The sequence below is a fragment of the Egretta garzetta genome, unplaced genomic scaffold (assembly GCF_000687185.1).
Source record: "Egretta garzetta isolate BGI_Z169 unplaced genomic scaffold, ASM68718v1 scaffold148, whole genome shotgun sequence".
Lineage (NCBI taxonomy): Eukaryota > Metazoa > Chordata > Aves > Pelecaniformes > Ardeidae > Egretta > Egretta garzetta.
This window is the reverse complement of record NW_009260669.1, coordinates 2,895,668-2,905,855: the sequence shown is the minus strand read 5'-3', so window position 1 is coordinate 2,905,855 and position 10,188 is coordinate 2,895,668. Positions and strand designations below refer to the sequence as shown.

Sequence of the window (10,188 nt, the reverse complement as noted above, 5' to 3'; positions counted from 1 at the left end):
CAGATATGCCTCTCTGTTGAACACGCAAAAAAAATGGCAATAACTGCTTAGAAAACACAGCACTGGCTGCAGAGCATCCTCAAAGAATAACGTTTAAGGCAGAGCAGAGACGTGAGAGAAGGAGGTGCCTCTGAGACATGTAAAGCCAGTGATGGATCCAGCACAGCAAACACCAGTGGAGAGGGGCACTGAGAGGAACCGAGGACAAGTACCAAAATGCAGTCCCGAGTAGCATTGCACAGTCTTGAAAAGGCATATGGGGAGTTTGATCTATTTTACCAAATGCAGAATTGATTTAGCGTTGTGGCAGCCCTGCTAGATTTACTACCTCCTTCTCTTGCTCTGAAAAAACAGGCTGCTAGCTGTATCTAGAGAGATAAGTGTAGGAGCTGTGGTACAATCAGACCACGAACGCAGGATGGATTGGGTCTGGACTCTGCTTCATTAATCTGCAATCTCCCTACCACAGATGAAGAGAAAGAAAATGCACTTCAGTGCAAAATGCGGTTTTGTGCGGCTCCGGCTCGCAGGGACCCTACAGTGGCTGCTGCAGCATGGGCTGGCTCAGGGGGATTGCCTTGCTTTCCTTGGGAGTATTACTAGCAGGACGAGTGAACTGCCAGCATGTGAAGAATAATGTGCCAAGGCTCAAATTATCCTATAAAGGTAAGTCTGTTGTTCTCTCTTATTCTCGGTTTTCCTCAAAACCTCTCCTTGCCCGGCGCTCCCCCACCCCCCCTTCCCTCCCTGGTTTTCCTTATCTTCCAAAGGGGAAATTGGCATTAAGGGCAGAAAAAAAAAAAAAAAAAAAAAAAAAAAAATCTGAAAAATTACTTAAAAAGCCACTCCGTGGTACGGTCGGTACCACGCAGTTTAAAGACAGACAAAGAAGAGTTAGTTGCATTTGCAGACAAGGACTCCGGATCGTGCTGATCCGTGGAAGAGTATTTTTCAGTCTTGTGCCATTTCATCGGACTTTACTCCTTAAAACGATAAGACGTGTTTGGCTACCCAGCTAATCTCTCCCGTGCTGGGCATGTAGTGCAGCCACAATACCAGGTCTGTTTCAAACAGCATGGAATAGATGAAGATTTATAATTTTTTGTCCTTATTTAGGCATGAAGTGGTTAATTTTCAAGTCATGAATATTCAGTTTGTACAAATCTGACAATCAGATGCCTAACATAAGCAGTGGATGGTGGCTTTGCCAAGAAACTATAAACTGAAAGGAACAGATCAGTCCAGAAAAGGAGGAAAGGACTGTTAGGCACTAGGAAACACTGCCTATGGATGTTTAATGCAGTGCAGTTTATTTGAACTGGGATTGTTTGCGGCGTGGTCTGATGTATTCCATTAGAGATCCCAGGGAAGGTGTAACTGAAGAAAACAGAGCTGTGAGATTACGTTTGCGTTCGAAAATTGTGTAATGCCATTCACACTGCAATTGTCAGTAATTAACTTTTGCATAATACTGCCAGTGTTGAAGGAGGACTCCGGAGCAGGCAGACTCTTTATCAGCATAGTTCCTCTCTAAGTCCATTTTCAGAAGGATTCGCCCAATCTGGAGAATGTGCAACCGGGAAAGAAGTTTAAAATGTAAAGAGCTGTAAGAGTATTATTCCTGAAATGGAGCTCTATACATCTCTGCGTATATGCATGTCTCTCTGAAGAGCTGCCGTCTCCTAATTCTCAGATTACTGAAGGCTGGGAGAAGGAGCAGCAGCTACGGTTGTGAAAGGAGGAAAAGTAACACACTGCTTCTACAGTGGAAAAAAAGAGAACGTGTGTGTGCATGCCTGGTCATAGATGTCAATCTCAGTTCACACTATAGTGTCAGTACATCTCTTGCCAGTAGAAATACGTTTTCCCATTTTTCTCCTCTTTCTCGTGCTGCAAACGAGGGGGGGGGGAAGTCCTCTCTGATACATGGCAGACGTCATTTTCGCACTCCAGATGAAAAAAAAATTAAACACCTGCAAAACTTGGATGCACTGTAAGAAATAAATGCGTGTGCAGGGTTTTATTAGAGAACACATATATGTGTATTTGTGTGTGCTTAAACTTGGAAAGACAGGGATGGAAGGAAGAGTTTAAGGGGTTCAGGATCTGTTAATTTGGTTTTCATAGGAAAAACCATTTGCATTTAACACAAAATTGATTATTTTGAATAATGGAATCTGAATAAAGCTTCTAGCATGACTACATGTCATGTCGAAAAACTCATTTAAAAACCTCTTACTTGCTTCCAAACTTTTACAATCATACTGAAACTCAGATTAGTATATAGAAGCATAAATGTTATAAAAATATCCTGTAAAGGGGTTTAACGGCTAATTAATTATTGTTTATTTTTTTTTCACCCTTTTAAAGTTTATTGCCAGCTCAAGTCTGCTACCCCTGCTCATACTGACTAAATTCACAGAAACTAGTTTCAAAGGATGGCCCAACCTGACTGAGGGTGGTTTTCTTTTTTTCTTTTTGTTTTCTTTTTTTCACCCCACTGGTACTGTATCCATATACACTTTAGCACCATTTTGCTACTCTGCTGGTTGGTTGTTTTCCAGTTCTGCTCTTGCTGGGAGAAGGGGGTCTCATTTTCATTTTTTAAAGATATCAGACATCAAATTTTAATATCCAGTCAGTCCTATATGAGCAAAAAAGGAAACTGAAAGGAACATTGAAACTGGTTTTATAATTGGCAGATCATTGTAAAAAGAAAATGGGTTCAAATGCTGAGTAAATGAAAGTAAATGCATAGTTGATTCAAAGCGATTTAAAGTCTGAAGACTTACAGGAATTCACACCCTGGCCTTTGATTTGCACTCTGGCCTTTGATTCGCATATTTGACTTAAAACATGCGCAACCCTAAAAATCAGATCAGACTGCTCTCATGCGTAATGTTAAGTGCCGGTGTAAATGCATGGCCAGGTGGAGAGGAGCGTGTTGCCTGTGCTGCTGCACTGATCCCTAAGTATGGGGGTATCGTTACTAGTCAGGGGAAACTAAGCCTTATCAGCTGGTGCTTTTCCAGCCAAATTTGGCTTCCAGCACAGTATTCTATGCACAGATCAACGTTAACACCTTGCGTAGGAACAGCCTTAAGAGCTGTAGGTATTGAAAATATGTCTTTTAGGCACTGACTGAATACCTTACATGCTAATGTGTTTCTTGTCAGGGTATACCTCACCGCTATAAACTACGTGCTACTACATGATTCATCTCTATTCAAACTGCTTGCAATTAGGAAAAGAAGCTACCCAGTTAGTTACCCATTCTGCCTCTCCATGAAGAGCTGTGGTTGAGTAAAATAAACTTAATGCTATTGAAAAAAGACACACAGGGTGAAAAGAACGTCCAAGTGACTTCTCTTTTCAGTGACTGTCATGGTGCTTTCTTTTAACATGCATGCTTGTTTTTTTGCCTAAACAAATACCTAGGAGCTAATTGTCGGTGCTTTATTTCAAAAGAAAAGCAAGGATGTTTTTTAACTTCTCATTTTTTTCAACTAATTAGATGTCAAACATCGTTAAAAAGCTCAGGCATTTGCTTTAAAAGTTAGCAAAATGAGTCATGAAGGGTTAAATCCCTGCCAACCTTGATTTCCTATGGTCACTTGTTTTCAAAGGTCCAGTATTAGCTCTGCCATTTCCCAGGTTGCTGGACAGAAGTTTCAGTGAACTGCCATTCTTGCTTCCTCGAAACTTCTTGTCACTCAGTCTTGCAGAAGGTTAGAAGCATCCTACAGGGCACGTTATGCATAGGAAGAGGAAGGGAAAGTGTATAAATGCATATATTAAGGCCACGTCTGCGGACTGAAAAGGTTCTTTCTGTTTATTGTAAAACAGAGTTCTGGTTATTTGGTTTGTATCACCTTGATTTTGGTGGCATATTAAAGGAAGGAAATTTGAGGAGAGCACTAGGGAAATCCTTGTCCAGCTGAAATCTGTGGTGAAACTCCTGTTCTGTAGCATCAGGGTTTTTCTCCGTACACGTTAAAGTTTCCAAGCATTTTCATCTTAGTGCATGGATTGGCAAGGCTTTGCACAGATGATATTTATCTCCTTATTTCAGTCAAAGGTAATTAATGTGTTCCAAAGTTCACTGAAGTCAGTAAGTTCTGGATCATAGCCTAAATGTGGTAAAACCAGCTATAAAACTGAAAGCTCAGTTGACTCCTTCAACCTCTGAGCTCCTCTTATTGTGTCCTTCAAAGACTTTATGTCCTTACTGTAAAGTAACAAGAAATCTAACTGATGATATGTCAAAAGTAAAGGGATCTTTCCTTAAAGAATGTAGGGGGAGTTGTTGGGGTTTTTTGTTTGGTTTGGTTTTGTTGGGTTTTCTTGTTTTTTTTTTAATCTCATTGGCTTCAATATTGGTGTCTGCTGTAAGTCTCTATATTGTGTCACTAGGTCACAGACTCTGTTCAGGAAACTTCTACTGAGCACAGCGTTCTCAGAAAGATGCTGATCAAGTTGAGTGTGCAAAGTTTAAAACAATAAATATAGTCTTAACTCCAGATGGATTTCTTGTATCATTTATTGTTTCCTATTTTCTTTTGCTGTCCTCTGTACGGGGAGGTAATGGCACAAACAGAGCTGGAACCAGCTACAGTAACCTTTAAATATAAACATATAAGCCCAAAGAAAGAGAGAGTTTCCATTAATGATTAATTGATTTACAGATTTTTCCTAAGGCAACCCCGATTTTGTTCTCCACATGAGTAAATCCTGTCAACCCAACTTTCTCAAATCCATCTGTCGCGTTCTATTTTTCTATTGAAAATTACTAAATGCTGTAAGTACGTTTTGTAAGAGTACATGTGTGGTTCTTCTTTGTTATTGTTGCTCAATTGGATACATATTACTTGAGAATAAGTAACTGGAAAAGCATTGCGCACAGATTTAGCTCTATTGCTCCCTGGCTCCAGTTCAAGCCATATTAAAAATAAGCGTTTTGTTTAAAGTTGCAGTGATAGTGAGAACTACTCCATCCTTGAAGTGCGGTTGGTTTACAGTTTTATAGGATGGATTTTTATATGGCTGAAATGCTGGCCCTAGTGAAAGCAATGGCAAAACTTGTGTCCGTTTCAATCAGTCCAACATGCCATGACGAGGGAGGAATGACACCGCACTGAATTACCTGTATGTTCGCTCGTGTAAATATGATACCTGATTTGTAGTTTGTTAACCCAGTCTGGTTGTAGTTGATGACCTGCTGGTGGGTTTGATTGTGGTTTTTCCTTTCCATCAAACTCTATAACTCACAATTCAATACCTCCACAAATATTGGGAAAGCAGGACAAAGTGGGAGAAGGAAATGGGGAAAGAAATTCTGGCAAGGGAGCCTGTCTCTCCTGAGTTGGAGTTTGTCTCAGATTTCAAGGTATCTGCTTGGAAAAACTTTTGCTTAAACTATGTTGTAAGAGTACTCTCGGAGGGAAAAGCCTTTCTAAAGTGCCTGTAAAGGAGAGAAGGGAAGCCCAGACTTAGGAAGAAGACCATGAAGGAAGGCAAACTGGTGACATTTGCAGTCTAGGCGCAGGTTTGTAATGCTCTCCAGCTTCCACTGTTCCTGATGGCATCTCCGCACGGCTCTGATGCTCTCGGACCTCACTCTTCAGTCAGTGCAGGAGGCTGGAGGCAGTGAAGACACCAGAGGCAGCCACAGCCTCTTCAGCCCTTTTTTGCCCCCAAATGATGAGTTCCTCAGAGAAGCTCTGTGTGTTGGTCTTTCTAACATTGGTTGAGTGGGGTCTTCATGAGACCTGAGAACTGCCAGGGGAGACGGTAGGACTGCCCTGCCTGCCTCTGATGTGCCCCATGGGCTGACAGGAGGGAGAAGCTGATGAAGGAAGCGCCTAAGCTCAGATCTTGCCTATATAGGGAAATTTTCAGCTAGCTAATTAGGGCTCGAGACAGGCAGTGTAATTGGAACAAGGAGGGTGAAAACCTAGCCCAGCATTTTCATTTTGTGTTTCCAACTTTCCCATTTAATTCCAGTGGAAAAAGTGGTTTCTGAATTACAGACCCTCCCTTTTCTGAGAAGCTGGAGTTCTCTATAATTATTTGTGCTGTACGGTTTGCAAATGACCGAATTATTCATGGAAGGTGCCGTATTGACAGCAATGGAAACTCTGCCTTTTGCTGTGGACAAGGTGTGCAGCTCTTAGACCTGCTGTTTGTTACAGCATCTTTAAAACTCTGACCCATAGTGGGGAGTCTAAACATCCGTAGTTTCACTGAGCTCAGCAGATCTACTGATATGTGAAGTTTGCCTTAAAAATTCTGTGCTTGAAGTTTTTTGATCACGACTGAAGTACATAGTACCTATCTGTTTGCTTAGGGTTTATTCAGGTGTGTATTTATTCCTCGAGGTTTAGCAAAACAATAGATGAAATAAGAAACCCAGTCTTTGCAGGCTGTTACAATGTGAGCAGGTTATTTATGATAATCTCCCCTGCGTGTGCATCTGTATGCATTTACATGAAGTTCCACCTGAGAAGAAACCACAAAGTGATTTGTATTTTTAACTCTTTCTTTTTGCTTGGAAATGTTTTTCACTTTTTATTTAATGCATTGCTGTACTCTAATCCTTTTAATGTTTGCCTAATCACTGATTCTGCATATGGCCTTTGATGCCCACACCTGCTATTAGAGAGGCATCTTTTTTATTGACTTCCACTGGCCCACAGACCTTTTCTCTCCTGTGCATACCTGGAACATTGCAACGGAAGCACAAGCAATACAAAGTTGCTCCAATATTTTGAACACTTTCTACATCAGCTGAAGCCTGACTTGACCCTAGTTCAATCTGAAGCAAAATCCCGTCTTCACCTGAAGCAGTGCCTAAGTTATGGAGAAGAAAACAAATCCCAAGTGGTGTCAATGGTTGTGACATTTTCCAGTTGTTTGAAAGCTAAAAAGGGTAAAATTGTCTTCAGGCTCCCACGTGCTTATTTTTAAGCAGATGTGTGGGGTGGACCCCGGCAGCTCTATGTCAAGATTTTAAATGCAAGTTCTGTAGCTTGTCCTGGTGCTTTTGTTAATTAAGGTTACATGTGAAAGTTGCTGCTGGTGTTGTGCTGGTGCTGGTGGGCGATTCAGCGAATTCCTTCCCTTGCAGGATTAAAGCTCCCTCCAGGAATGTCTGCAAGTTCACGGTCCTCCCACATACAGCCTTCATATAGGTTAGCTGCTCTCTTCCAGTAACAGCTGTGGATGGTGAGAATAACTGTGGGGATAGTACGTTTACTTGACTTTTCCTATTTTTTTCCGAGTGGGATAGTGCCCCAATGTACAAGAGAGAAAAGGATGGGCACAGCTGTTGAGAGCATCAGAAATCCTAAGAGCGCTGTAGCCTTTCTCCTGCGCCACAGGAGGTGCTCTGTGGTGTCTTTCTTTCCTTCTGACTGACATAGTCAGCCACATTAGGCTCTTTTCACTGTCAAAGGAAGGAGAGGTACCTCCAGAGAGCTAATCTGGGGTTAGGCAGACTGAATGAGACTTTAAGGGTGCTTATCTCTTTTCAGTGACTGTAAAAGGAATTAAGCTCCTTGTTCATTCATTTAATTTCTTTCTTTCTGGGAAGGTATCGAAAGAAGGTACCAATTAAATGCAATGGAAGAACTTAGGCTGTATTCTAATCCAGAGCACCCTAATTTAAGAAACTGTCTCTGCTTAAATGACTACTTAAAGTTGTGTAAAAATCCAACTGATTAAACTTACACATCTGTGATCTTGAGGTCACCTGTGACACCCTCTACATTTGCATCAAACTTTCAGTTACAGCAAGAAACATACGGTACCGCGGCATTCTTCATATTCTTAAAACAGTTACCTAACTTACATCGCACAATTCCCATGTCTCTCCTCCTTAATAAGCTCATCCCAAATCCAGTGACACATGCTGGAAGTGACTGTCTGGGGCTGCAGAGCTTTACTAATGCAATAACTTAATCATTCGGAGCTTTCAGTAAGCTGTCCCCTGACCAGCTCTGTTAATTGCTGAATGTTTCTACACTTTAAAAGAAAAACATATTCAAGACTCAGTTTCATATAGCATAGCTCGCAAATAAAAATACATATGCATATGCGCAACTCGGAGGGCAGGTGCCTCGACCCTGATTCTCCCCTTTTTCAGCTGAGCTATTTAAATAGTGAGAGCAGGATGCGACCTAATTTAGGTTCATTTCTAAAAATTCTAAATAGAGTTTGGGGGGTTCTTTTCTCACTTTGGGGATTACAGATTCCCCTTGAGCTAGACCCATGTACAGCGATCTCTGAAACGTGAGCACTGGTCCACTTTGTGTCACATCTCGTTTTCATCCTTTGCTGTTTCATAGCCAGACGCAGTAAAGTCAGAAGTTTTTGCCATTCTTCTAATGCTTTAAAGTTGTTTGACATTTGTTGGGCCGCCTGCTTATCTCTCCAGCTGGATGTTGCAGAAACTTTAGAAGTGAGCAGTCAAATAAAATTCTCATCTCTTATAAATATTTTTGTGCAAAGTTGGATCTTGCAGGGAACAATCTGAGGAATGAAGTAGTTATTTGCTTTCATCTAACTTGTGGAAGGAGGAAAAAGAAAGCTCTCCTTTACTCTCCACTCTAATGAAGCAAAGCTCATGTTGGTTCTGACGGCCCCTCTTGGCTCCTTTTGAAATTCCAGCCTTGTGTGAGAAAAGGACACAAAAAAGCTCTGTGAGACAATTTAAAGGATTTAGAGCTGCCTTTCAAGGGGGAGGGGTTGGTGGCCTTTTCTAGAGGCAACAGATGACAAATACAGCTCACAAGCATCCAAAAGAGCTGCAGAGTGCAGGGCACAGCTTCCCTCACTGGAACGGCAGTAGCTGTCCTCTGCTAGGCACGGATCCCACGCCTGGCCGAGCCGTAGAGTCTTGTAAGATGAAGTGGAGATTTCAGGGTGTTAATATTACTTTTCCTTCCTTTATGGATTTCCCAGTGCAACTTTACTGGTTTTGCATGAATATACAGTCTGAAATGGTTCTGACCCCCAATGAAGCTATTTTTCTCAAAACACAAGAAGGGTCATATCAGTGATGATGAGTGTTGCTCTGTAGTATCTCTAGGCCAGCTTGGTCTCATCTCCATCTTGCTAGGTCCTGTACAAGGTCTCTGTTCTGCTAGGTGCGTGTGGTAAATGCCAGTTCCTGTGGAATGATAGGAGGGACAGCAGAAATGATGTCTGGGGGTCTGGGAAAGAAAACTTTGTCTTCCAGATTGCTTTTTTTCTCATATTCCCTTCTACTACAGCAGATGAATGGCTGTATCAAAACTTCTTGCTCTGATGGCCTTGCAGGCAACAGTACAAATGCATTCCTGAGCTACTTGCAAATTGCATGGTTGGGAAATCACTCTATTTCTAAATTGCTGCTCTTTGAAGAAGTGTCAGAGTCTATCCACCAAGACCAAGTGTATATTCAGATGTATAGGAAGGTATGATAATGTTTTCAGAGAGCTCTAGCTGGCACTTCTCTGAAATGTCCTAAACATCAGCAAAGTAGTATTTGCAGGATGTTGGCTGTGCTGTTATCAGTATGGTAAATCCCTATCTATATTGCTCTTCTAAGTATGTATCCTCAGTCGTTTGTACTCTAGCCATAAAAACTGACCTTCTACAAATAGGCAAGCAAGATTTTATCTCAAGTGAAATGATTTAGAAATTTGTTAAATTTGAAAGAAAATTCCACATGACTCTTCCTAAAGGAATGTTATGAAATGAAGAATGTGACAACAACAGCGGACAAAGGAAAACCAATGGATGTCATCTATCTGGACTTCTGCAAAGCCTTTGACACGGTCCCCCACAACATCCTTCTCTCTAAATTGGAGAGCTATGGATTTCATGGGTGGACTGTTTGGTGGATAAGGAACTGGCTGGATGGTCGCATCCAGAGGGTAGTGGTCAATGGCTCAATGTCCAGATGGAGACCGGTGACAAGTGGTGTCCCTCAGGCGTCCATACTGGGACCAGTGCTGTTTAATGTTTTCATCAATGACTTAGACAGCGAGATTGAGTGCGCCCTCAGCAAGTTTGCGGATGACCCCAAACTGAGTGATATGGTTGACACACCAGAAGGATGGGATGTCGTCCAGAGAGACCTGGACAGGCTGGAGAGGTGGGCCTGTGTGAACCTCATGAGGTTCAACAAGGCCAAGTGCAAGGTCC

General features: G+C 41.9%; 1 protein-coding gene across 2 annotated transcripts in view; it reads left to right on the top strand.

Annotated features, from left to right (window-relative positions):
* Positions 1-521: 521 nt before the first annotated feature.
* SEMA3A (semaphorin 3A) overlaps positions 522-10,188 on the top strand; it is a 174,847-nt gene continuing 165,180 nt past the window's right edge. The window contains exon 1 of one of the 2 annotated variants that reach the window (XM_009645661.2): positions 522-666. In XM_009645661.2, coding sequence (XP_009643956.1) covers positions 555-666 — 112 coding nt within the window. In that variant the 5' untranslated portion in view covers positions 522-554. Of the gene's footprint in view, positions 671-10,188 lie in introns of both variants that reach the window. The other variant, XM_035901086.1, reaches the window with a different exon arrangement.